The 27513-nt window shown below is 58.3% G+C and overlaps 1 protein-coding gene across 1 annotated transcript; it reads left to right on the plus strand.

Moving 5' to 3' along the window:
• The first annotated feature begins 127 nt into the window (after positions 1-127).
• CSPG4 (chondroitin sulfate proteoglycan 4) lies at positions 128-26478 on the plus strand. The gene is made up of 10 exons (XM_066196147.1): positions 128-372; positions 12854-13017; positions 14042-17620; positions 17910-18389; positions 18761-18937; positions 21818-22016; positions 22187-22321; positions 22463-22617; positions 23445-23628; positions 23817-26478. Exons 1-10 carry the CDS (start codon positions 282-284, stop codon positions 25697-25699), a joined length of 7047 nt encoding a protein of 2348 aa, XP_066052244.1. The 5' UTR covers positions 128-281; the 3' UTR covers positions 25700-26478.
• The last annotated feature ends 1035 nt before the right edge of the window (positions 26479-27513 follow it).

Consider the following 27513-nt stretch of genomic DNA (forward strand, 5'->3'; position numbering starts at 1 on the left):
TCGGGCTCTTACCCCGCTCCTCCCTCTCCTCGCCCGGCGGGAACAAGGCTGCTTTCAGGAGCGGGTGTGGGTGGCGAGGGCCTCTAGCCCTTTAAGAGGAGAAATTGGGTTTGTAATCCGAGCGAATTTCCCCTTTCTGACAGGCGGGAGAAGTTACAGGTCCCTCCCTCGCTCCGCTTTATTAAATATAGTAGTAGCAGGAGCCCTCGGCTGGAAGCAGGCGCCGGCCGAGGTTGTGCCGTCCCGGAGCCCTGGCCGCTGCTGCAGCCCCGGGGGACACGATGGGTGCCCGAGGTGGCATCGCCACCGTGCTGCTGCTGCTGCTGCTGGCCGGCCACCCCCAGCCCCTCACCGCGGGACCCCCGGCCGGAGGTGAGTCCCGACCCTCAGCCCACCGCAGAGCCAAGGGTGGGAAATCCTTCGGGATAACGCTCCTCCTGGGCGAGCTGCGGAGCCAGCGGGGAGCGGTGCGGCCGTGGGTGACCCAGGGGTGCGGGCTCCTGTGGCCAAGCCGGCAGGAGCGCTGTGTTTGGGGCAGGAGAGCCGGGGGTGGGAGGGGAGCGGCTCGCAGGGTGGCTCTCGGGTGCCTCGCTGGGTGCTCTCCGCAGGGCACAGGCGGCCGTGTGCTCGGAGCGGCTTTGGCCAGGCGCAGCCGGCGGGGATAAGGCACCGTGGCTGCCCCGCCAAGCCCGGCGCCACGGGGAGTGAGCTCGCCAGCCCTCCCTGCCCGTGTCTGGCCTTGCCACGGGAGCCGCCTGCGAGGGCAGCCCCTCTCCATGCCAGGAGCGGGGGCTCGGCAGGAAGGAGGGAGCTGGAGAGTCTGCTAGGCGTGTGTCACCTCCCGGGGCTGCTGGTGGCCAGGGCAAGGGAGTGAGTGGGCTCACCTCTCCCAGCAGCACAGCCCCAGAAGGGCGCGGGACCACCCTGGGGTGACGGGGCACCCATCACCAGCTGGGGCTGAGGGTCACCCCGTGGTGCCCCAGGGATGGCTGCTGCACGGGGTCAGCGCTGGGCATGTGGCAGTTCTGGTGGACACAAGGCGGGGATTTATACCCGGTTTTCCCCATGAAGCAGCCAGGTTTTCCCACCCAGCTCTTGTCACGGATGTGTGTCCAGCCTCAGCATCTTGTCCCACAGCCCTGCTCCCTCCCTGCTCCCTCTCCTGCTCTGTGATGCTCAGAGCTGCCCTGCTCTGAGCCTCAGCACCTTCTGCAGGTCTCGACAGGGGTCTCATTCCGCTGGGACAGGTCTGACCCTCCAAGCTGTGCCTGGGATCTGACTGGGCACTGCACTGCATCAAGCAGCATCTGCAGCTTTGAAAGTGAAGGGAACTTAAAAAGCACTTTCATGTCCCTAACTCATCCCAAAAATAATATATCATTTCACTGTGCAGTTTCTCTTCCCCAAACTTCCCCCCAGCGACCAGGACTCTGACCAGCAGCAAGGCAGGAGCTTGCTCCCAGCAGTTTCCAAAGGAATTACTGAAAACCTCCAGTCTTTTGTTTCCCAGCCACCTTCTGCATCCCAGCCTGTGTTAGCGCAAGGAGGAGGATGATCCCAGCCTTGTGGCCCTCAGCACTGCAGGGCTGCAGTGGGTCTCTTGTTGTCCCTGTTCCCTCCCAGACAGCAAGCGGCCTCTGGGACATGCTCCTTTCGTTACCTTAGGCCTTGTTCTTTCTATTTTTTGTCATGCACCAAAATAGGAGGGTGCCTGGCAAGCTGAGTGGAAAAAATCCCTTTTGTTAATGAACAGAGTGGTCTTCCTCCCAGCCCTGACCTTTCCATCCCAGGATGGGATTTCCCCACGTGGATCTGCTGCTTGCACCATGTCCAGGGTGGGTCTGAGGGCTGCCCTGGCAGCCCCAAACTCTTTCATGGTGAATGGGCTGGAGAAACCCCCCAAAAAACCCCAAATCCCCATGGCTTTCACTGACACCTGCCAACACCCCCAGACTCCCCCCATGGCTGCAACACAGCTCTGGGGATCAGTGGGCATCTCCCTGGTGTTAACAGGTGGGGCTGGGGAAGAAAAGGGGGGTTTACATCCATTTTCCAATACTGGGGACTGTGTCTGCACTGGGCTGGAACAGATGTTCCAGCTGTGACCCTGGGTCTGGGCAGCAGCCTCCCACAAGCCCCCTGCAGTTGGGAACATCGCTGCCGAGACCAGCAGCACTCATTCCAGCTGTTCCCATGGGCTGCCCACCATGGGACATCCCTGTGTCTCCGTTAGGGAGAGCCACCAGCAGCATGCTGAGCATGGGGCTGAGGTTTTTGGGACTGAAGCCTGTGTTTTGTGTTCCCTCCAGGAACCTCCAAGCTCAGGTTCAGGAACCCGGAGCTTCCTGCCCAGCCCAGCATGGGAAGAGTCACCATGCACTTCATCAAATACAGGATTATACCAAAAAGAAAAAACACTCATAAAACTTGTCCTCTTGACATCAGAGTGTGAAGCTTTAGTAAACAGTTTTTCGACAGCCTGACTCCCCTTCGGTTCTCAGTGAGGTCACCCACAGGCTGGGCTCCCCCTTCCCCAAAATCCCTCTTACTGGAGGTTTGGAATGAGGGGAGAAGAGAGAATTGGATGTGTAGACTGCCTGTGAGCAGCGTTCACCCCAAGATTTCAGCAAGTGGGTGTCAAGAATGTGACACCCTCCAAAGTTTAGGCGGACCCCAGAAGCAGTGACGGGGTCCTGGGGAGGCAAGTGGGATACTGGCTTGTCCAGGATACCTGCCCATGGGTAGGGAGCAGTGTCTGCCCTGGGGTATCCATCCAAGATCCCTCCTGCTTTCCCCAGGTTTCTCAGCTCTGTGGAGCCACCTCGGCTCTTCCTTTCCCTCCACTTTTGGATATCTGACTGATTTATTCAAATTTTCTTTTTTATGATCGCGCCACATGTTTTAAGGTCATAGCTCAAAGCAGCTGGAAAAGTTTCCAGCTGATGGGAAAGAACAGGAAAAATGCTGAAAAGGGGGGAGAAGACAAACTGGTATCGTGGGAATCGGGGAGGAATATTCTTGTCTCACTCTTATATTTAGCAACAGAGGGCTGCGGGCAAATATATAATGAGCACATTCCTGCAGGATCGCAGGACAGGGTTAAGCTCACCCCGAGGAGCTCACGTCAGGTTGAAGGCTGGACAGGAACAGGGCCTGGGAGGCGGGAGCCTTCGTGCCTAAATAAAGCTCAAAGCACACACTGTTCAACGGGCGTTGGCCCAGCCCAGCCTCCGCTCGCAGGGGCTGCTCCCGTGGCCCTTTCCAGGTGCTGGCCTCGCTTTGTCTCCTTTTTGGGAAGCCAGCTGCCCCAAGTGTGAGCATCACCCCCAGCCTTCAGCTGGGACACTCCGAGAAACTCCTGTGGCCTTCCCAGCTCTCACCTGGGCATGCCAAGCCTCGTGTGCCACCAGCCCCTGGAGACACAGAGAAAGGAAAGCTCCCTCACTCCCCAGCCAGCCCTTCTCTGAGCTGTGTCCATCGTGCCCTGTGTTTGGTTGGACAGTGCCATGCTCCACGGGGATGGGACACCCTCCTCAGACCTTTTCTGAGGTAAACAGACCAGAAAAAGGGAGGTCGAGTTTTTATGTTTTATTGACCAATATAGCAGAATATAGTTAGGTGTTGTTATATAAGGATAATTTATAGTCTGTTGTATTGATGGAATATTAATACATTCTATAAAATATATTCCAAATACGTTCTATGAAGTCAGAGAGCCTTTCAAAAAGCCTTTGCTTCTCAAAGGCAAGCTGAGATTCAGGGCAGCATTGGACTCTGCAAAGCCAGGCCAAAATCCATAGGGGCAGGACTGGTCTTCCCAACCCCAGGACTGGGAGGATGCAGGACGATTTGCTGCCTGATTTGTCACCCATTACCAGCCGTTTCTCCTCGGGACAGACCAAACAGGGCCTCTCAACTGTCATCAGGGTGGGGTGGGAGATGTTTATGCCCTGAGCTGTGGATCCAAGAGGGTGAGAGATTCCCATTTTCCATCCTTCCCCGGGTGTGTCACCCATTGCATGGCTCCGGGCAATACCTCTGGGAGCTGCCCTGTGCCCAAGGGCTGCTCTTGGCTGCCTGACAGCCCGACAGACAGACGGAAAGCAGCCCGGAGAAGGGCGGGAGTGCCAAAAACTGCCGGCAGTGGAGAAAGTCATGGGGCAAACACGGTTTGGAGGTGGCCGGGTCCATCACGTGCCTCCCAGACAAGGAGATGGAGAAGCAAATTCATCCCTCGCCGTGACTCACTGGCTGGGGAAGGAGCCGTCGTGAGCTGTGAGTCAGCTCGGGACGGCCCTGTGAATCCCTGCCGCTACTTTTGCCCAAACCTTGGCTTTCTGGAAGTTGTTTTTCCTCTTTGCTGCGGGCAGGCGAGGGAGGGAGGGTTTGGAGTCACCAACTGCTTGTGGTGCCATCCCCAGCCGTGTTAATGGGTGCTCCCCATCCTCGGCCATCTCAGACCCCTGGCTTGGTGCAGCACTGGCAGGCAGCAGGAATTTCCCATTCCCTTTCCCAGCCTCCGGCCGGGCTTCAAAAGGGCTTCAAGGTTTTCAGCACCCCATCCCACAGAAATTTCTGAGCCCACCAGGGTCATTTCCTCTGGGAGCTTGGGAGAAGAGAGGGAAGTCTTGGCCCGAGGTGAATGTGGCTGAGAAAGCCCTGCAGCCCTGGGAGGGGATGTGAGCGCCCGCTTCCACACCCCCACAGCCCCGCCGGCAGCCGTGCCTCCCCCCGAGCTACAAATAGAGCAGGCATTTATTTTCTCTGTAAACATCACCCCGGCGGGCGTTTCTCATGGATGGAAAAGTCAGGGGATAGCAGGAGTGGGGAGGGGGAGGCAGGGCAGGGAGGGATGGAGGAGAGGAGAGGAGAGGAGAGGAGAGGAGAGGAGAGGAGAGGAGAGGAGAGGAGAGGAGAGGAGAGGAGAGGAGAGGAGAGGAGAGGAGAGGAGAGGAGAGGAGAGGAGAGGAGAGGAGAGGAGAGGAGAGGAGAGGAGAGGAGAGGAGAGGAGAGGAGAGGAGAGGAGAGGAGAGGAGAGGAGAGGAGAGGAGAGGAGAGGAGAGGAGAGGAGAGGAGAGGAGAGGAGAGGAGAGGAGAGGAGAGGAGAGGAGAGGAGAGGCAGAGCTTTCAGCTCTAGAAAGAGGGGAGGAAAAGAAAATACTGATTTTCTTTGCAGACAGTTTAGCATGTCAGCTCCAAAGGAGGAAAAGGATCCTCTCTTTCCCCCATCCGCTGCAACTCCCCATCTCTGTCCGTGCAGACACTTTTCTCTGCCCCTCACAGCACTCAGCATCACCAAAAGCTCATCCTGGCTGTGGTCCTTGGTGCCCTGTGGGGTGCAGGGTGCTGTGGGTGCTGCCTTACCAGACCAGCACAACTAAAGCTGAATCACCCCAATTTACACATTTTACACCGTAATTGCACGTTTTAACATCACTGTTAAAACATTTCCCCATCCCTGAGCGCTGGATGCTGCAATTAAGGCAAGCAGGTATCTCCTGGCAAAGTTTCAACACTCCCGCTCCTGCTCGTTCCTCTCCCCCCATTTTGGCTGATAACTCCCCCCATCCTGGCACGTCAGGAGCCACTTGACACCAGCGAGGCTGGGGAAACATCAGAGCCCGGGCGGCTGGAGCCGGGCCCCTCTCCGGCGGCGGCGGCCGGGCTGTTTGTTGACACCAGGCGAGGATCTCTCCGGTAACATCGAGCCCTTCCAGGCGTGTCTGTGATGTGAGCATCCCCTGGCCCGGCTCCTCCAATCCTCCCCCCGCCAGCTCCTTTCCCTCGCTGGGTCTGGGGATGAGCTTGGGAACAGGCACCGGCTCTGTTGGTCAGGCAGGGATGGAATTCAGGGATCTGCAGGTGGGATGTGCACCCAGGCGCCCCACTCCTCCAGGATCCTCCGGCTCCTCCAGCACGGGGCTGGCTGGGATTGTCCCCTCGTGTGCCACCACGTGCCCTCCTGCAGCTCTACAAGCTGTTCCTTCACCGGGTGGGAAGCAGTGGGGTAGGGAACACAGTGGCAGCGGGTGCCAGGATGTGCAGGGTGGAGCTGAGAGGCAGAGGAAGAGGGCTTGGGAGAGAGAAAAAGAAAGAAAAAATAGAACAAAACCCGTCTTCGAATGGTTTGGAAACCACGTCCTCTGGGGCTGATACAATATTTCCAGGCCAACTTCTCCTGGCAGCGGGAGCCTGAGTGAGCCTGAGCGAGCCTGAGTCACGCTGCAGGGGACGGCACAAAAGCCCCATTGAGCCTCCCGCTTCCCCAAATCCTCCCACTTTCTCCCCCCCGCTTCCCTTCCCAGGGCAAACACTCCAAACACTGCTTCCAGCTTGGGCTTATCCCTTAAGTCCCTCCGGAGCCATTGAGCCACACCTCGTTAAAAGCTCTTCATCCCTGCTCCTGCTCACGCCGGGCTTTGGGGCTGCTTGCTCCAGAGGGGCATCCCCCCAGCTCTTCCCAAAAGCCCTGTGACCTCTGTGGGGGGGTTTCAGGCTGGCTCCCAGCTCCTTGCCCTCCCCTCCACGGCTCTGCATCTGGCCGAGTAGGAGAGCTCAGGAAATACCATCAGCTTTAGGGCTGTGCTTGAATCATCGTAAAACCACGCTGGATAAGCGATGGAGCTCGGCAGCTCCAGCCAAGCCTCCTGGACCCTGCTTTATGGCCTCCAGCTATGACAGCTCCTAATGCTGCTCCATAAGGATGGGGAAGGCAGGCAGGAGCAGGCACAGGCGCTGGGCAGAGCTTGGGGACCGGCAGGACACGGGAGGGTACAACCAGCCCCCTCCCAGACATTCCAAGACGGAATTAGCAGGGGGCATGTTTTCATGTTTTCCCCCTGACCCCAGAGTCCGTGGGCTGTAAAAAAAAAAGGCTGTTTTTTCCCCAAAGCTGTCAGGCAGGAGGCTGGGGAAGGCGAGCGGAGAGCAGCTGGCCGGGGAACGGGGGAGAGGAACTGAATGAATAAACACAGGAGGAGGGGTTCAAAGCGACGCGGTGCAGCCAGAGGCCACCGGGGTGGGATGGGGGTGAAGCAAAGCACCCCTGGCCGGGACTCTCCTCCCTCCCACGCCCAAAACAAAGGTGATGGCACCGCTGGTGGTCGGCAGGCTTGGGAAGGTGACCAGCCACGGCTTTTCTGGTGGTTTTGTGGGTGCTGCTTTCCAGCAATCTCTGCTGGCCAGCACTCCTGGAAAGCGCCGGCCCCTGGGAGCCCCGCCGTGAGGGAGGGCCAGATGGAGGGTGGGAGGCGAGAACCAGAGCACTCATTCCCATTGCCGGGGTTGGAAAAGCACTCACAGCCCTGGCTCGGGATGTGGGAGCAGCAGTCACTGCAATCACTGGGGCTGGGGATGAAAGGAAAAAAGTCCTCCTGCGTGCCAGGAGCTATCACAGCAGGGATGGATCTGTGCCCACGACACCGCATCCAATAAATCCTGAGACAGAACCCCGAGCTTTCCAGGGGCAAGCACAAGGGGACTGTGCTGTGATCCCAAGGTCCCCACTGGGTTTGAATGTCCTTGCTGCAGGCTAAACCCAGCTCATCTCCATTGCAATGGGATTTCTTTGCTGTGGAGATCCAGACGGGTGCTCAGCTCGGGTCTTAGGGCACGTCTGAAGGCAGCAGCCCCCCATTTGTCCCCCCAGCCAAAGCCGAGGGCCACTGTGTTTGCCTTACCCTCCTCGCAAGCTGCTCATTTCCTTCCCCGGCCATAAATAAAACCACACCGTAAAACGAAGGGAATGTGGAACATAATGGAGCCTTTCTCCAAAAACCCATTGGATCCCTTCTTCCTGTGGCTCCTCCACCCTGTGTGGGGACAGGCCCACAGCCCAGCCCCTGCTCCAGGGGGCTACAGGTCCCATTGGGCATCAGAGAGCCAGGCTGGGGACAAGGGACCCCCCAGGACCACCCACGGTGCTGGTCCTGCCCACTCTGCCTGCACTGGGAATGGGACAAGGGATCCTTATGCACACACTTCTTGAGGAATGGAAGGGGATCAAGCTGCTGAGCAGCATCCCCAGGGCTGGGCAGCCACCCCCGAGCCCCTCCAGTGTTTGCATCCTCCAAGATCCTCCAGTATTTCCATCCCCTGGACTCCTCCCATGTTCACATCCCCCCAAATCTCTCCAGTGTTCACATCCCCCAGCCCCTCCAGGTGGGGCTGCAGCGCAATGGGGCTGACAACGGGTGACCTTAAGTTACTTAAATTTAGAAAAACCAAGCCCAAACAACTCAGAGCGCCTCAAAACCAGCTCCTGAGGCTGCGGAGGAGGAATGCAGCAAGCTGCCCTTGGGGCGGCCCAGCAGCAGCCCAGCACCAGGCACAGCCCCAGGCACAGGGGCCGCTTGTTGGCACAGGGTAGGCGGGCAGGAAGGAGGGCAGCCGGCGGGCTGGGCTGCACCAGCGGCCGCACAAGCCCGGGGCTGTTCGGGCTACAAGGAGCTTTCACTCCCCGGCTGTTTTTCCACCGTTGGAAAACCGGTGTGGCCGGGGTGGGAAGCGGCTGCAAACACAGGGAGTCTTTCAAGGGGGCGCGTGTGTCTGCACGGGGCTCTCCTGGCACCCGTTGCGCTCATTAAAGAGCTGCTTTAATGAATTCCAGTCCCCTCCCTGCAAACACAGCCGGCCACCGGCTCTGGCCCCCACCTGCCCCACCGCAGCCTGAATGGAGCCTTGTTGAGCATCCAGCCCCTCCCCGGCTCCACACCCCCATCCCCAGGCAGGGTTTGCTCCGCTCCTTCCTCCTCAGCCTCAGCGTCCTCCTGTGGCCGCAGCGATGGGAGACCCTGCAGCCCCTCAGGGCTGGGATGCACCTCCTCCCGCATGCCCAAAACGCAGCTGGCTGTCCTCGGCAGGGCTGGGGATGCCCCAAGCTGGGGTAGGAGCCTTCGGGCAGGGCAGCATCCACCCATCAGCTTTTACGCCCTCCCACACACCCAGGAGACGTCTCCCTGCTCCCCAAACCCTTCGTGTCCAGCGCTGCTTCTCTCTGAGCTGAGCTTTCCGAGTACTTCCCTTTGTCTGGGCCTGGAGTTGGCTCCTTCAACCTCCTACGTGCTGGGAAAGAGGTGGGAGAAGTTTTTGTGCTGAGATGTCTTGTTAAAACAAAAAGGAGAGCCCAAAACGGCCTTGCTGTGCCCCAAGCACACGGAGAGATGGGGATCCCCTCCAGCTCTGCTCCTCCAGCCAGAAAATTCCCTGAACATCTAAAAAAACCAGCAACGGGAGAGGCCGGAGCAGCCGTGTTTTCAGCGGTTGGAGCAGGGGAAAGGGGCCAAAGCGTCCCGGGGCCGGCGCGTGGCCGGCGGCTGGGGCGGGTGCCGGGGCAGGGCGGGCTCGCACAGAGCCCTCGCTTGTTTGCCGGCCCTGGGAGCAGCCCAGCACACCCGGGGCCTCGCTCCTAGACCCCTCCTTAGAGCTTTTGGCTCATCTCCTTGTTTTTTTCAATGCAAAAAAAAAAAAGAAAAAAGAAAAAAACAAAAAAAAAAACCCCAAACCCAAGTGACAGTGCAGTCTGTAATCTGCTGGCTGCTGGCTGGCTGCTCGGAAACTGTGACGGAGGCTCCTCTCGCCTCGTCAACGCCTTTCAATCGGCTTGGCAAGGCACGGATGGTGATTTCCTGTGAGACGAAGCTAGCTGGGAATGTCAATTGTTTTTATCTGGGGTGACTGGGACATCCGGGGTGTCCACTCCAACCCATGGCCGGGACATGGGGACCTGTTGCTCCCCGTGACAGGAGAGGAGAGGCCGCCCTGGGCATCTGCATCCAGGGATGAGGGGCACAACACGACTTTGGTGTGGTCATGGCATCCTTAGATCACTTGAGATAGGGTGCTGTTGGGACATGGGAACTGATCCTCATGGGATGATCACCTGAGGAGATCAGGAGCTCACCTGAGACTGCCCACAGATGGGGAAGGGTGCATGGAAGACCCTGCTTGCTCCAAGTGATGGACCAGGATGGAGCACCCTGTCCTATGGAGGTTCCTCCAGAACAAAACGGGTTTGAAAAAAACCCCCAAGAAATCCATGTTTTCTGCGTCTTTTCCAAAGTGGAGGGTAAGGAAGAGGGGAGATGGAGGTGAGAAGCTGCAGGTCTGTCGTGAAAGCAAAATGTCACGGGCTAAGTGGCTTCACATCCTGGCTGGGCTGATGTGGGAAGAGGAGGAGAGTGGCCCTGAAATAAAGCAGGAATTTGGGAAAACAAACAGCAGTAACTTACATGGCTCTGCTGCTGGAGAAAAATTCCAGCGTCTCCTAGATCTGGGCAAGGGTCCTTCATCCTCCCCAACAAACAGCACCACTCCCCATGGCATCTGCACCTCTGGGAGCTTTTTATTAGTAGTATTTTATGAGAGAAGAAGAAAAACATTTCTTTTTGGGAGAGTGAAGGCAGAACAAAATGTGCTGGCTGCAGGAGCTGGTGCCCCCTGGCACACTGGAAAACAAGCTGGTCCTGGAGCAGCCCCAAACCCTCATCCCCAGCACCCACGGCGAGACACTGCCCAGTCCCTGGGCGGGCATGGGAGCTGCTGGTGGGTCCAGCCCAGCCAAGCTTTCCCTCCCCATGAGAACAGCCTCTCAGAACCCATCTGAAAAACATTTTGTGAATTAGGGGAAGCCACTAAAATGTAGCAAAATCCCAGTGGGAGCTGGAGCGTGGAGCATGCACAGGGAACCTCGACGGGAGCCAGCACATAACGTACGGGGATGTCTCTGGGGACCAAATGTGCACGCACGTGTGCCTGTGGTTGTGCAAGGAGGGACAGAAGATCCGTGTCACGTCACTCCTGTTCACCAAGCCCCAGGACAAGGCGGTGCTGAGAGCCCCAGCACCCACCACCCTTGGCCGCGGGGCAAGGCTGGGTTTGCTGGGACCATGGGAAGGAGGGAGCGGGTCAGGGAAGGACAGAGCCCTGCAGAGAACAGCACAGCTCCTCTGAGTCACTGGCTGGGCTGAAGAGAACAAGGAAACCAAAGTGCCCCATGCCAGCAGCAGGCACGAGGGCCAGGGAATGAGCAGGCGCCCTGAGAGCCTTGCCCTGGGCTGGGCAAAGGGCTCGGTGTTACAGCAAAGGCCAGATATTTCCATGGTGCCATTTCCTCCCTGTCCAGAACAGGCGGGGTGATGGTCCTTGCGACACCCACGTCATCCCCCCAGACCACAGGGGAAAACTGAGGCACTTTTTTCTGCTGCCAGTGGCAGGAAATGATTTTTTGTGGTGTCCTGGATGAGGAGGTTCCCCCATTCCCAAGGGGCTCAGAAGAGCTTCCCCCATGCAGGGTACTGTGGGGCTTAGCTCTGAAGAAAATGTGAATAGCTAAAACAGAGTGCTCCAACTCTGTCCCTGCCACGCCAGCTTTTGCCATCACCTACCTCTACAAATGGTCCCCTTCCAAATGCCTCAGTGGCTGTGGCTGTCTTGCAGGGCTGGGTTTTCACTTGCTGGGTTGGGTTTTCACTTGCTGCACCACCCTGTGAGCAAAGTCTGCATTGCCCATTCCCACCCTGGTCATCCCACAGAAATTTGGGCAAGAGGAAAATGCAACCAGGGAAGCAAATTCCTATTCTTGTTTGCCCATGGCACCTCAGCAAGACAGGTCTGGGACCCCAAACCTAAGGGTAGGTCGGCAAGTGGGTGGATCTGATAAGTGCTCTAGTAAAGCACAGCAGGAAAACTTCACACAAACTCCAGCAGAGCCCGTGACTACATATGGACTGAAAATGTGCATTTGCCCCCCCGTCCCTGACATATCCTCCCCAGACATTTCCAGCTTACAGGGCCGGAGTGTTTATGTTTAAGCACAGAGCTTTGCCACAGGCTGAGCTGGAGCCAAGCAGGATGGGTGGCTGCACGCCCCAGCCACACACATTTAACGTGTGTGAGATGCACATGCATGCTTTGAGTCAGCTAAAAACTAAAAGCGCTCTAAAATTAAGCCTTGCCGCTCCCTGTACTCTTAATCCTGCACTCTCCCTCCCCTGCCCTGTGACACAGTCTGTCATTTCATGACCACATGCCATTGAGCTGAGTCCTCCAGGGCTGATGTATGCTGGTGTTGAACATGTTCCAGCCGCATCTCCAGGCGCCCACTTTGAGACGAGGTTTCCGTACGCTCTCACATCCACATATGGATCACTGGCACTCACGTTCATTCCTCCAGCACTGAGGAGAAACACAATTTCTTTAATCAGAAGGTGCTGAGGCCCTGGCACAGGCTGCCCAGAGAAGCTCTGGCTGCCCCATCCAAAGCCAGGTTGGACAGGGCTTGGAGCAACCTGGGCTAGTGGAAAATATCCCTGACTGTTGCAGGGGGCTTGGACTAGATGAGCTTTAAGTTTCCTTCCAACGCAAACCCTTCTAGGGTTTTTTTTTTTTTTGGAAAATCAGAAAAACAGACTCCCCCAAGGGTCTTTTTAGCCTGCTGGACTCCAGCAACCTGCCAGAGGGCAAACAAGGGAAGGGCTGATGGGTGGGCTTGGGAGGCTCCATAATCACAGCACCCACTTGTGGCAGGAACTAGGGGGATTTGGGGTGAGAATTTGGAAGGATTTGGGATGGATTTGGGGTGAGATTTGGGGGGTAATTTGGGGTGGAAATTGGGGGAATTTGGGGAGATTTGGGGTGGGGTTTGGGTGGGAATCGATGGGAATTCACTGCCTGATCGGATCCCTGCTGGGATTTGGCGCATCATTCCCAACTCCTTTCTGGGATCTGGGATCTCATTCCCTGATCCGTGCTGGGATTGGGGTCTTATTCCCAGCCCTTTCCTGGATTTGGTGTCTCATTCGGGGCTTGCAGGAGGTTTCCTTCCCTGCCTGACCTCTCTCCCTTCCCTCCCCAGCCTCTTTCTTTGGGGACAGCTTCGTGGAGATGCCGCTGGCGGATGCCTCGCGCACGGTGCGGCTGCACCTGCAGCTGCTCACCAGCCAGGGGAACGGGCTGCTCTTCCTGGCTGCCGGCCAGCCCGACCACCTCCTGCTCCAGCTGCAAGCTGGCCGCCTGCAGGTCAGCCCCCAGCACCCCATCCTCTCCCTGGGCTGGGGGCTCTGTGTCATGGCTTCATCCAGTGAGGGGGTGAAGGGGCAGCCCAGCTGCCAGGACCCCTAAAAGGGAACACCGAGAGTACCAGAGAAGAGTGGACACGGTCTTGGAAGATTTGGTTAAATACAGAGAAACAGGCTCCTTCTGGGGAAGCTCCTCACCCACTGCCCGGGTGATGGTGGGGATGGTCATGGGGACACCCTGACACTGGCACCCCGTTTGCATTGTGTGGTCAGACACGGTGCACAGCTCCCTCAGGTGTGAGCAGGTGAGACAAGGGGATCCAGGGGAAGAAGAGACCTCCCTTGTCCCAGCTGGAACATGGGAAGCAGTCAAGACAGAGGAATAAAATTCCCTGTTGTGGTTATGGTGTTGGCATCCGCCATGAAGGAAAAGAGCAAGGAGCATTCGAGGCACACATCCTGCCTCTCCTGCAGCCTGGGCTGGGCTACCAACCACATTAAACCAAAGCAGAACAGCGAGCGAGCCACTGGCCAGAGGTGTCCCTAATGCAGGCCACGTGTCCCACCAGCTAACCCTCTACTTAGGCAGGCTCCAGGCTGCTGCCCACGAGGAGCAAAGCCTGCTATTTCCCCTGCCAGTTCCCAGGGAAAGGGCTGGAAGCAGCCCAGGTTGCAAGGATGGAGGGCAGTGGGCAAGAGAGAGCAGAGAAGGAGGAGCCAGCATCTGGCAGGGCTGCTCTGTGAGGGGAGGGGAGAAGCCCAGCTGTGGGACTGGGAGATGGAGAACCCCAGCCCTAAAAGTGGGGTTTGCTGAGAGTGAGTGAAAAAGGAGAGAAATTCAGAGAGAAGGACAAAGAGGGCAGGCCCATGGGGAGGATGAAGGAGCAGCATATCGAGAGGTTTAGGACTGAACCGAGGGACCAAAACCCTTGCAAGCAGCTGGATGTGGGTCCACGCTTCAGCAGGTGTTACTGGAAGGTGAGGAGGACTCACTTAAGCTGAGGATTTTATGTCTTTCCCTGCAGGCCAGGCTGAAGTTGGGCTTGGAGGAGGTGACCTTGCAGTCACCAGCAGGGCTGCAGCTCAATAACCTGGCAGTGCACAATGTGGAGCTGCTGGTGGAGGATGGCAGGATGACACTGACCATCGACGGCGTCTTCAACAGCTCCGCAGACATCGCAGGGCCAGCCAGGGAGCTGGACATCCAGTACGGCCTCTATGCCGGCGGGACGGGCAGCCTGGACCTGCCGTACCTTGCCGAGGCCAGCCCTCCCTTCAGGGGTTGTCTTCACTTGGTGACATTCAACGGCCTGGATGTCCTCTCCCATCTGTCTGCTGATGGCAGCTCCAAGACCTTCTACCGTGTCCAGGAAGGGTGCAGCACACAGTTCTCTGCAGAGCCCGAGGACCCATTCGGGTTCCCGGGGCCGCACTCCTACGTTGCTTTTCCCACGTGGAACGCAAGGCAGGAAGCGACCATTGAGTTTGTGATAACGACGAGCATCACCCAGGCACCCCTCATCTACCACGCTGGGCTGGAGAATGACTTCTTCTACCTGGAGATCTCCAACGGGCGTCTGCGAGGGTTTGTGGAGAAGGGGAACGGTGTCATCGTCCTGCACAACAATGTCTTCATCAGCGACGAGCAGCAGCACTACGTCAAAGTCCACACAGATAAACACAAGTTTGAGATACTGATAGATTACTACGCTTCATCCACCTCCAACCGGGGCATCAACAACTACCTGGACCTTCAGGGAAACCTCTTCATTGGAGGTATGGATGAAAAAGCCTTGCAAAGGCTGAGGGAGCACCATCTTTCATTCGTCTCGTTGTGGACCATGACCAACCACTCATTTGTTGGCTGCTTGGAGGACCTCCGGATAAACCTGCAGAGGCGGAGCCTGCAGGACGCCGTGATCACAAAGGACATCACAGCAGGCTGTGGGAAGCAGGACCACTACTGGGACTACGAGGAGGTCTATGAGCAGGATGAGGCATCCACCTCCCCACCTCCAAATGGCTTTTCGGGAGCACCGGGCCTGGTGGTGGAACCGTGCCGGCCCGACAGCAGCTTCCCACCCGCCTTTGCCAACATCAGCAGGCTGCTGCACGTCAGCCCCCTCATCGTCTCCGAGGGGGGCATGGCCTACCTGGAGTGGAAACATGCCCAGCCGACGGTGGATTTGAGCCTGGCCAACATCCGCCAGTCCCAAATCCTCTTCAGCATCACCAATGATCCCAGGCATGGCCAGCTGGAGCTGGACATTCCCGGGTCCAGGAGCAGAAGGAAGTTCACTTTGTTAGACATTGTGAATCGGAAGGTCAGGTATATCCACGATGGCTCCGAGGGGCCCATGGACCAGCTGATGCTGGAGGTGACAGTGACCACCCAGCAAGGGGTCCCAGAGTGCCTGCGGCAGGGGCAGGTGTACCTGCTGCCCATCATGATCAACCCTGTCAACGATGCCCCACAGGTGATCTTCCCCCGTGGGAACCACATGACAATCCTGAGGCACACACGGAAACACCTGACCACCGACATCCTGCAGGTCCTGGATGATGACTCATCCTGCAATGACCTCGAATTCCAGCTGCATGGTCAGCAGATGGAGGAGGGTTATGTGGAGTTAGACTTCCACCCTGGAGTGCCCATTGAAGAGTTCTCCTGCAGGGACCTGGAAGCTGGCAACGTAGTCTACGTGCACCAGGGTGGGACAAACTTACAGCTCACCTTGCAGGTGAGTGATGGCACCGTCCCGAGCCCCATTGCCACCCTGAGGATCCTCGCCATTGATCCTGAAATCCGGCTGCTCAATAACACTGGCCTCTCCCTCTCCCAAGGAGGGGCCGCACGCATCACCACAGCCAACCTGTCAGTGGAGACGAACGCTGTGGAACAACGGGTCTCCATCCTGTATGTCCTCACGGAGCCTCTGAAGTACGGTGAGGTCCAGAAGCAAGGGAGCATGGGAGTGGAATGGAAAAAAGTCGAGTCCTTCCACCAGCAAGACCTGGAGCAAGGGCGCATCCAGTATTTTAGCACAGACCCAGAGCACCGGCTGGAAGACAGCGTGGAGGAGGTGAGGTTCAAAGTCCAGGTGGGGCAGAAGCTCTTGCCAAACAACACCTTCCTCATAAGGATTAAAAGAGCCACCATTAAGATGAGGACCATGGCTCCCCTCCAGATGAAGAATAAGCGGCACAGAAATATCACCAGCAACGAGCTGGAGGCAATGTTGGAAGATCCAAACTCTGCCCGGGTTCCCTTCCACTACATGATCATCCAGGCTCCCAAAAAGGGAAACCTGGAGCTGCTTGGCAACAGGCTGACTGAAGGCTTTGGATTTACTGAAGAGGACCTGCTGGGAAACCACCTGAGCTACAGCGTGACCATCAGGAACTCCCAGCAAGCTGAGGACTTCTTCCAGTTCCGTGTCCACGCTGGTGAGCAGCACTCACCTGTCTATACCTACAGAATCAGCATTGGTGGGGACCCTGACGCACCAACTTTGACCAACGTGCTCCTGACTGTGCAGGAAGGTGGACAGGCTGTCATCTCCAAGGATCACTTGTTTGTGCAGAGCGTAAACAGCATGGACTATGTCTATGAGGTGATTGAGGGGCCAGCACACGGCAGGCTGGCCTGGGCTGCGTCCCACGGCTGGGCCTCCAGAGAGGAGATCACGGAGTTCAGCAACGACGACATCCTCCAGCGCCGGCTGCTGTACCAGCACGATGACTCCGAGACGCTGGAGGACGATATCCCCTTCGTAGCCATCAGGCAGGGTGAGGGCAGCGCCGAGTCGGAGGCCGAGGAGGTGAGGGGCGTTTTCAGGGTCTCCATCCAACCCGTGAACGACCACAGCCCTGTGCGGGCAGTGAACAGAGTCTTCAACGTGGTGCGCAACGGGCAGCACCTGCTGACCACCGACGACATTGCCTTCACTGACAGGGACTCCGGCTTCTCCGACGCGCAGCTGGTGCTGACCAGGAAGGACATCTTGTTTGGCAGCATTGTGTCTGTCGATGACAGAAGCCACCAGGTCTATCGATTCACTCAGGATGACCTGAGGAAAAAGAAGATCCTCTTTGTCCATTCTGGGGCTGACCGGGGCTGGATCCAGCTACAGGTCTCGGATGGCCTCCACCAAACCACAGCGCTCCTGGAAGTGCAGGCATCAGAGCCCTACATCAAAATAGTCAACAACACCGGTCTGGTCATCCACCAGGGCACCCAAGGGAGCATTGACTCCTCTGTCCTCAGCCTGGAGACCAACATGGACATCAGGTCAGATGAAGAGATACGGTTCCTGATAACCACCCCCCCAAGGTGGGGGACCGTGCTGAGAGGGGAGCAGCCGGTCATGGCCTTCTCCCAGAGGGACCTGCTGGCAGGAGAGATCTCCTACCACCACAACGGGAGCAGGAACAGCCGGGATGAGCTCCAGTTCACTGTAGAAGCAAATGAGGTGGCAGTGGAGGACACGCTGGCCATCAGCGTGTTCTTGGATACCCATCCCAACCCCTTGAGCATAGTCAACCACAGGGAGATCTATGTTTTCCAGGGGGAAGCGGCTGGGATCAAGGAGGAGGACTTACTGGTGAGTATGCCCTTCTCTAGTCATTCCCCATGCTTGCATGACTTGCCTGGCCACCAAACCAGGATGGCCACCCATGGGACTCCATTCTACTCCCACCTGCTCAGAGTCAAGGCCTTGTGTTCTTGTCAGGCTTTGCCCAGGGGCAGAGGGGGCTTCAGGCATGGTGATTCTTGCAGTTCATCCCACAGCAAAGCTTTGAGGGATTGATTGCACAGCAGATGGGCTGTGGCACAGCCCAGCCCCAGTTACCAGCCCTCCCACCCATGCCTGGTCTCCCCTACACTCCCAGGTGACCCACGAAGAGATATCTTCCCAAGACATAGTCTACCTGGTGAGCAGCCCCCCAGCCTCCGGCTTCCTGGCAATGCTTCAGCACAGCCAGGACATGAACGAGCAGCCCAGCCTGGACCCCATCCAGTCCTTCACCCAGGAGGACATCAACAGTGGCAGAGTCCTCTACCTGCACTCGAAGCCCAACGAGGAGCGTGACCGGTTTGTCCTGGACATCACAGCCCGCAGTGCAGAGCCTCTGGAGGGGGTGGTGGTCAGCCTGGTTGTGCTCCCCATCACCGTCCCCTTGGATGTCCACAACATCACGGTGCCAGGAGGTGGCTCTGCCACCATCTCCTCGAGCATCCTCCGCATCCCCAATGCCTACTACCCAGCTCTCGGCATGGAGTTCAGCGTGCTCGAGCCCCCCCGCTTTGGCACCCTCCTGAGCAGCCAGCGGCCCGAGCAGGGCGGGCTGCACAGCTTCACCTGGAGCGAGGTACAGCACCCACGGGCACCCACCTGCCCACCAGGCTGCTCTCCCGAGGGTTTGGGGAGAGCTCAGGGTGGTCTCCAGCCCCCAGCCACACTGGGAGGTTGTGGAGGGCTGCAGGAGTCTTCTCCCCATCAGAAGGGATGGAGGCATTTGGGGCGATGGTTTGCTCTGCAGCCCCTGGGGATAAGGGGTGATGATGCAGGCAGAGCAGCCATGCTGGGCTCCAGGTCTGCTTCCCACAGAGAACCCACAGGGTTGCCCCCTGAGCTGGTGGTGGGCTGCCATCCTCCTCCCAGGATGGTTCAGGGTCCCCTCCCCAGAGGGGCCGGTGGCCTTTGTCCTCCATGGAGGATCACCCGGCCGTTGCCCCGCAGGTGGAGAACCAGCAGATCCAGTACAGGCAGGATGGTCCCCGATCCCTCACTGACAGTTTCACCATCCTGGCCAACGCCTCCGAGGTATCCCGGCAGAGCCATCCCCGGACTCTCTTCATCACCATCCTGCCCCGCAGCACCAAGGGGCCGCGGCTGAAGGTCAACGCCGGTTTGCAGGTAAGGGAGGGACGCCGCGGGGAGGGGCGGCCAGCCCAGCGTGGGGACCCCCCTACACCGGCGGGAGCTGGGGCTCGGCGGAGCCCGCCTGCCGCCCAGAGGCGAGCCACGGGGAATGGGGAAGGGAGGAGCGTTTTCCCGACGGGGCGAGGCTGTGGAGGAGGCGGAGAGCGAGCTGCCCTCGCTCCCAGCCCGCCCCGCCCCGCCGCCGATGCGGGGATCGGCCGCCAGGTGGGAGCATCGCCCCGCGGTCCCGGCACGGCCAGCGCTGCCACGGCGGCAGCAGCGCCTCCGCAGCCCCTGCTCGCGGGGTGATCCCCGGCAGCTCCAAGAGTAGCTTGCCCACGTTTCACCAACACAGGTTGGAATTACTCAGTCTCTGGGTAGCTTTCACACCTCTCTTTATGTCCCTCCCGGCAAACGGCAGGAGGGGAGAGGTCTCACCTGCTGCTGAACTCCCACCTTCTGCTTCAAACTCCTCCCTGTCTCTGTTGGAGTCACTAATGCAATTCTCCAGCAAAGAATTTAGTGGAAAACACGGAAGCACAATCATCCCCCCCGCCCCCGCCACCCGCCCTGTACCTACTTTCACTATCCCGGGATTTCCCAGGGTGGCAGCTGGAAAGCAATCTGCTCCATGAGGATCATCACACAGTTACCTTGGGAAGGGTTCTAGGAACCTGGACTCTGGAGAAGATGCCCAAGGGGAAGGGGCTGCCCTGCGTAGCCCCAGAGACAGCCGTTCTGAGGGATACCAGCAAACTTTGGGAGACACCCCCAGCCCCAGCTCTGTGCCCGCCCCAGTTTTCCCTCTCCAGCCCAGGAAGCTTCCCACCAAATCCTTTTTGTAGACCTGCCTCAACTGGGACAAAATTCAGGGAGAAGTTGACCCCTCAGCTGCTGGGGCTGTGCCAGCCCCTTTTCCCCACTCCAGACATCCAGTGTAAGCATAGCCTTCCCTGGCCCCCCAGCCATCATGCTAAGAATAAGGGTGAAAAGACAGAGAAACCTCCTAAAAATAAACTCTGAGGCAGCAATTTGTCTGCCTTTCCCTGGGAATCCCTTTGCACCCTGGAAAGAGCAAGCACAGCTGCCCAGAGGAGCTCTGGAGCTGGGAAAGGCTTCCTTCCCCCAACGGGGACGATGGGAGAGGCCCGGCCCTGCTGTGTTTGTGCTCTGCTGAGGGATGACTTCAGTGTTTAAAGGTCAGGCCGGGCCCGGGAGAGGGATTGCACAAAGGTTTCCAGGGATGCCGAGCCCTCGGAGGGCTGGGAGACAACAGGCTGGGTCTAGACCCCAAAGCGTAGCCCCTTGGGAAGGGGCAGCAGGTTTTGGGCTGCATCTGAAGGAAGGATGGCTGGATGCCACCGAGGGAGAGGCTTCCACCGCTGCCCTGGAGCACTCGGCCACGCTCCCGGCGCTGCTCCGCCGCCTCCCCGCGTGCTCTCCCCGAGAGCAGAGGCGACACGGAGGCTGAGCAAACACAATGAGCTGAGCAAGGAGCGCAGGAGCCAGGCGGAAGGCTTTAATAATTCAGGGAGGACGAGGAGCACGGAGAAATGGGTCAGCTCCCGCGGCTCGGGGCGGGGAGCAAAGCTACTCCAGCCACTCTGACTGTCCCTTCCCAGCGGACAGCGATGCCCTGGGGCTGCCAGCCCCCACTGCTTTGCCCACAGGGAGTTTTCTTTGGCTCCAAGCCCCTAGTGTGAGTGCAATTCCAACTGCTGTGGGTGCTGGGGAGAGAAAGTAGCCCAAAAAACTCAGTGCATGCACAGTGAAGCTGCTGTCCCGGCTGTGTGTCCAGCAGCACTTCCCCCACCCTCCACTCTCCAAAGCTGTGTTTTCCAGCCTGCTTCTGCCATCCCGTGGGGACTGCTGAGGGATTTAATTTCTCTGTCGGCACCCACACCCACTCAAGCAATGTTTTGGGTTAGGCCAGCTGAAAACAGCAGAAAAGAGCTCATCCAGCAGAGCACCTCCTCCAGCGCCTGCCTGGGTGTTGTCTTGCAGATTCCCAAGATGCAGATTTCCGAGATCCCAGCCTCACGATGCTGTGGGATGCTGCACATCCCATCCCTCCACCCCACGTGAGCCATGGCCCGGCTCCATCCGTGCACCCCATGATTTCCAGGCATCCTGAGGGCAAAGGGCAGCTCTGGGCTGCGTGGGCAGAACCTGTTTGGCAGCACAAGATTCATCCCTGTGGTCTGCCAAGACGGAGATGTGGCACAGGGTCACGAGCGGGGAAAATTGTTGCCTCCAGCTGGAAATGGGAGATGCCGTGGCCTTGGGGTGGCAGTGTTCCCACAGGAGGGTCAGCACCACTGGATGAGAGGAAGTGGTCCTGGGAAGTTCCTCAGTGGCTCTGAACTCGGCCACATATTTGTCATTCCTGGAGGGTTTGCTGGGACAGCGGGCCTTGCTGTGGCCTTGTGAGGGGGCGGTAGGACGGGAACTGGGACGAGCAGGGGCGAGGAGAAACACCCAGCCAGGGAGAGACAGGGCTGCTTGTGGCCACTGTGTACCCAGCTTGTGCGCCCCACTAAAACTCCTTCTCTGCAAAGCAAGGTCTCAACGGCACAGCCCTGGGGTCCTCTTCCACTTCCAGGAGCTGGGGAAAATGAGGCACCTTTGCCCTCCAGCACAGCCGGGCAGAGGCACAGACCCGGCTGTGTGGCACGTGCTGGCAAACACGGCAGCGGTGACGCAGGGCTGGGAAGAGGCCAGATGATGGAGGAGTCACCCAGGATGCAGACAAGGCGCCCTTGTTGGGCTGGGATGTGCTCTGGCACCCAGCAGAGTGGTCTGAGCTGGGATGGGAAAAAGGGGAGAAGTGCCAGGGGTACCACAGGGGGATAACAGCCTCTCCCTGTCCCCCAGCTGCGGGAAGGTGCCACGGCTGTTCTCAGCCCCCACATCCTGCGTGCCGAGGATGAGGACTCCCCAGCAGAAGAGGTGACCTATTCCATCCAGCCCCCAGCCAACGGGAAGGTTGTGCTGAGGGCAGCGCCCGGCACTGAGGTCCAGAGGTTCACTCAGGCCCAGATAGACAACGGCCTCGTCCTCTTCGTGCACCAAGGTAGGGCAGGACTGAGGTGCCCCAGGCCCCCTGCACCCCCCCGGGGTGATGGGGACACTGTGCCACCACAGGGGATGCGCACCCTGTCCCTGGTCCAAAACCCTGACAGGTTAATGGGGAGCTGCATCTCCTCTGGCCCCCACAAATGCGCAGCTCTGCGCTTTCCACAGGACCCCTGGATGGCGGCTTCGCCTTCGATCTGTGGGATGGTGAGAACCTGTCTCCTGGGCACTTCTTCCTCATCAGGGCACAGAGAGAGCCCGTCATCAGCCTGGCCAGGAAGCAGAGCCTCACTGTCTGCCCAGGTGGGTAGCCCTTCCCCATCCTCCCAGTTCAAACGGGGCCCCCTTGGACCTCCTCCCCTTGCCCAAGCACTGCTGACATGCCCCTGGCAGAGGTTCCAGGTGGGTGGCCAGGTTGAAATCCATACTGGATGTGTTTTCCAGGTGCCCTGCAACCCATCACCAGCCAGAACCTGCAGGCAATGAGCAACAGCCCCACCAGCTCCACCACTCTGTACTACAGCATCGAGCAAGCCCCACGCCTGGGCAGGCTGACCACCTCACAGGGGGAGGAAATCAGGAACTTCACCCAAGCCCAGGTGAGATTTCAATTCCTCCAGCCCCTGAGAACCCCAAACACAGCCCTTCATCACCCCCACCACAGCATGGGGGTCCCAGTCTGAGCCCACTGCCACCACAGGCACCTGATCCCAGGCAGGAGACAACGCAAGGCTCCAGCCGTGCTGTGACTTTCCCAGCTCTGCCAACAGCTGCTGAGAGGGATTAAGGGCTGCTGTCCCAGCCTTGGATTTAGCACTGGGGGAGGCTGAGGGAGCTATAATCCCTTTTCCTAGGCCATCTCCCTGCTGCAGAGCCAGCCAGCCTGGCTGCTGCTGAAAGGAAGAGCCAAGCAAGATTTTTTTCACCCCTGCTCTGAAAAAACCCTTCTCCCGTGGGGGCAAATTTTAGGGCCCAGCAAGGGTCTTATTTTAGTCCATCACTCAGAGACACATAGGTTTACCCTCCCCGGAAGCTTCTCTGTGCTGTGCTCACCCTTGGAGGATGCTGAACAAGCACAACCCTTCCTCTGAGCCTCAGTTCCCCTAATTGCTGGGAGAAACATCATGGAGTCACAGAACGGTTTGGGTTGGAACGGAGATTAAAGGTCACCTTGTTCCCCCCGCCATAGACAGGGACATTTTCCACTAGAACAGGTTGCTCCAAGCCCTGTCCAACCTGGCCTTGAACACTTCCATGGATGGGTCAGCCACAATTTCACATCCTGGTAAAGAAAAACCATGAGCTTTCCATGGTCACTACCATGCCATGGCTAGTGAAAATCCCCATTTCTTACCTAATTAGAGCTTGGTTGCTCCATCCCACAGTCAAGATAGGATCTGATCAATCATTTTTTTTTAATTTACAGGTGGACAGCAATCTGATTTTCTACCAGCACGAGATGCCAGACAAGCCCTTCTGGCTGGCCCAAGATGCCATCCGCTTCCGTGTGGTCACTCCCACGACCATCTCAGATTCTTTCATACTCCTCGTTCTGATCTCTTTCGAGGAAAATTGTCTCCAGCGCTTGACTCAGCTTTGGAAAAACGCAGGTAAGGGTAGGATGGGACAAACCAGCTCTTCAGGAGGGCTTGTCTGTCTGAAGAAGACACCACTGTGTTGTTTTCCATGGCTGATACATTACATCAGACATCTAAAACTGCATCCAATTCCTTCTTCCGTCATTGCATCAAACTCTCACCAGCTTTCAACAGTTGATTCTTATCCCCTTTCTTGCCAGGTCTGCAGCTCACAAGTGCTCAGCAGGCTGAGATTGACACCTCGGTGTTGGATGCCTCCAACCTCCTGAGCCAGATCCTGGTCCCTGAGAGGGCTGGATATGATGTTGTCTTCCTGGTGACGGAGCCACCGGCTCATGGACGGCTCTTGGTGGCCGGTGCGCCTCTGGAGCAGTCACGGCCGTTTTTCCTGCAGTCAGACCTGGTAGCGAGGCGTTTGGTGTACGCCCATAGCGGGGACAGCATCTCCAAAGATCATTTCAGTTTTAAGGCTTGGCTCCAGCCCCGGGAACAGCAGTCTGTCCGTCCTCCACAGGATGGGGTGGTCATCTCTGAAGCGTTCAACATAACAGTGACCAGCAGCACCAAGTCACCGCAGGTGGTGAAGCGGCAAGAAGTGCTGCAGGTCCCGCAAGGCTCCGTGGTCACCTTGTCACCGCAGTACCTGGACGTGGCAGACCCACTGGTGTCCCCACAGGAGATGGTGTACAGCATCCTCCAGAGACCCCTCGCTGGCCACGTGGCCAGCGCACACAACCCACGGGAGCCCATCAGCCGCTTCACCCAAGCAGATGTCAATGCTGGCCACGTGGTGTTTGTTGCCACTGGGAGCCGTGCCCCAGGCTCCTTAGCCCTGAGGCTCTCCAGTGGCCACCACCCACCCATGCAGACCTCACTGGAGATCGAGGTGCTGCCTGCCCTGAGCACCACTGCACTGCTGGAGGTGCCCCAAGACCTGAACAGGGCCCCAGTGTCCCACCATCACCTGCTGGGTGCCGCATCACGAGGGGCAGGTAATGTCCTGTACAGGATCACCAGGGACCCCAGGTTTGGACAGGTGCAAGTCAACCAAAAGCCATCGCGGGGTTTCTCACAGAAGCAGCTGGATCGCAGGGAGGTGACGTTCACCTTCAGCGACCTCAGGTCACCCGAAGATGACTTCCAGTTCGTTGCCATTTCACGGGCAGGGAACAGGACCGGGGTGGTGAATGTGACTGTCCGTGCAGCGGTGAAGACCCAAGCGGGCAGCCTGTGGCCCCGAGGCACCACAGCCCTCCTGGACACCAGTGTCCTCGATGCCAGTGAGCTGGCCAACCACACCAAGAGCGTCCCAGTCTTCAAGGTCCGTAGGGCGCCCCGTGCCAGCCGTCTTGTGAGGGTATCCAGGGATCCAGGACAACCTGCCTCCCCAATCGAGACCTTCAGCCAGAGTGAGCTGGAGCAAGGGCTGGTGGGGCTGGAGGTGCTGGATGCTGGGGACACCCAACAACCCCTGCAGAGAGACAGCTTTTCCTTTGAGCTGGTGGCTGCCGGTGTGCCACCAGCGCTGGCATCCCTGGAGTACAGCATCGAGCCCTACAATGCCTCAAAATCCTATGGTGTGACCCTGCTCACAGTCCCGCTGGCACCCTCACCCCCAGTGCCCCATGGCACGGCGCGAAGCAGCCCCAATGCCAGCGAACTGGGCATGCCCCCGACTCCCTGGCTGGCCCCCAGTGCCACCACTAGCCCCAGCCCCGGGGCGGGGGGCACCTTCCTCAGCTTCATTGAGGCCAACATGTTCAGCATCATCATCCCCATTTGCCTCATTTTCCTGCTGCTGGCCCTCATCTTGCCCCTGCTCTTCTACCTGCACAAGCGCAACAAGACTGGGAAGCACCACGTCCAGGGTACTGCCGCCTCCAAGGCCAAGAATGGGGCCGTGCCAGACCACGAGACCTTCCGGAGGACAGATCCCAGCCAAAACATCCCCTTAACGACTGTCACCACCCTGGAGGGCAAGGGCAAGGGTCCCCCGCCTGCAGGGGCACCTCCAGACCCCGAACTCCTCCAGTACTGCCGGACTTCCAACCCCCCGCTGAAAAACAACCAGTACTGGGTGTGAAGGGCTCGGGTGCGGTGGCACGAGACCACCTGGGCGTCCAGCCCCTCCTGCAGCACCACCAGCCACCTCCTCCCAGCTCTCCTCCTCCTCCCTGGGAGCTGGCATCCCAGGGATGCAGGAGGGGCTGCTGCTCCAGCCCACCTTGTAGCCCCACATCTCCTTTGGGCAGGGGAAGGGGACACTACATAAGCAATTGGGGACAGGCAAAATTCCTGCGCATCGCTGGGAATCGCTGACTTTGGGTGCTCATTTGGGCCACCTGATGGAGGCCACAGTGCTGGGGGGCACCTGATGACACTGGTCCCCACAGAGTCACCCAGGCTGGTCCCGTGGTGGCTCCTCTGAGAGCAGCACAGTCGCCACAGGGGTGCTTTTCACAGCTCTTGGTAAGAGAGGGAGGATGAGGAGCAGCTTGCGCTGAGTCAGGCAGGGGATGAAGCTGCCCAAATTCCCCAGGGCTAGGCGGCTGAGACACTGGAGCAGAGGCTTGGAAAATATTCTGTGGCCAATGCCAGGGGAATTTAGGAGTCCCCACCCACTTGGAAAAATACCCGCCTCGCTCTTTCTCTACTTGCCGTGTGCTGCATGAAGCCAATTGCACCGAGCCCTGGGGGGGTTGCACAACAGGTAGGATGCCCTTGGCAGGGAGGGATGGCTGGAGCTCACCTGGGCAGTGTGAAACCAGAGAGGAGAGCAGAGAAGCAGAGCCAGCACGGTTTTCCACTGTATACTCCAGTATGGCAGAAGCAAACAGAATAAAGTGCCTTTTCCGAGGTGCATCACTGTTTTCCTAAGCTGTCTCCCTTGCCAGGCCTGTTTTAAGCTGCTGTGCGACATTTGGAGGTAATGGACCATATTCTGGGCTCTTGCTCAAATATTCCCCAGCCCGGAGTCCTAAAAACTTAAATAGAAACTGTCTGAGGGAGGGCGGAGGAAAAACTGAGCGCTGAGCTCAGGATGGGACCCAACAATAACACCCAGCACTGCTCCAGCTGGGAATCTCATCACAGGGCACATCCTGCTCACACATGTCTGATGGGAAGCTGACATGAGCCCCCAGAGACCACGGGGGACCACTTGCACCCCTCTCACCCAAGATAAATCCACCACACAATCCCTCCCTAAACAACGACCCTCTGTGATCCCACTCCAAGGCTGTGGCAGAGCTGGGATGTTTGCCTGGATCATGCCAGCAGTTTTCCTGGCTGGGTTTATGGTGCCAAACCTTCAGTGAGCAGTAAATCACACCTGCCCTGCTTCAGCTGGTGCTGGCACATCTGATGGGCACCCAAAGCCATCAGGGTGCAGGCAGACACACCGTGTCCCCACGCCCCACAGGACAGGGCACGGTGGAAACCTGGCACCTCTGAGCCTGTTTGGCCTAGGAGGGAGGCTGATGGATGTCCGCTCCCCACCCCCAAAACCCTCCTCCTGCCTCCTCTAGAGGGAAAAATGAGGTTTCCTTCTGCTCAGAGTCAAATTACACCCTCTCCCCACTGTGAAATGGGGTCAGGGTGACCGTGCTGCCCACGCCATGGCTGGGACATTGCCAGGGCCATGCTGCTCCCCTAAGGCTGGGACAGCTTCTGCCATGGACTCCAGATTACAGCTCTGCACCTCCCCGTCTCATTCAAACACACGGTTTTATTATCTTCACTACTTACATACCCCCAGTGAGGGATGGGGGCTGCATCCACCGTGAGCTGCCTTGGAAGCATTGCTCTGTTTTCCTTCCCAGTGATTCTCGTCTTGTGCCCAGGGATTAAATAGAAGGAACGTGGCCTATTTTGTAAGGAATACTGAAAGCAAACCAG

This window comes from Chamaea fasciata, unplaced genomic scaffold (genome assembly GCF_029207755.1).
Source record: "Chamaea fasciata isolate MVZ Bird 193981 ecotype frontalis unplaced genomic scaffold, bChaFas1.0.hap1 SCAF_14, whole genome shotgun sequence".
NCBI lineage: Eukaryota > Metazoa > Chordata > Aves > Passeriformes > Sylviidae > Chamaea > Chamaea fasciata.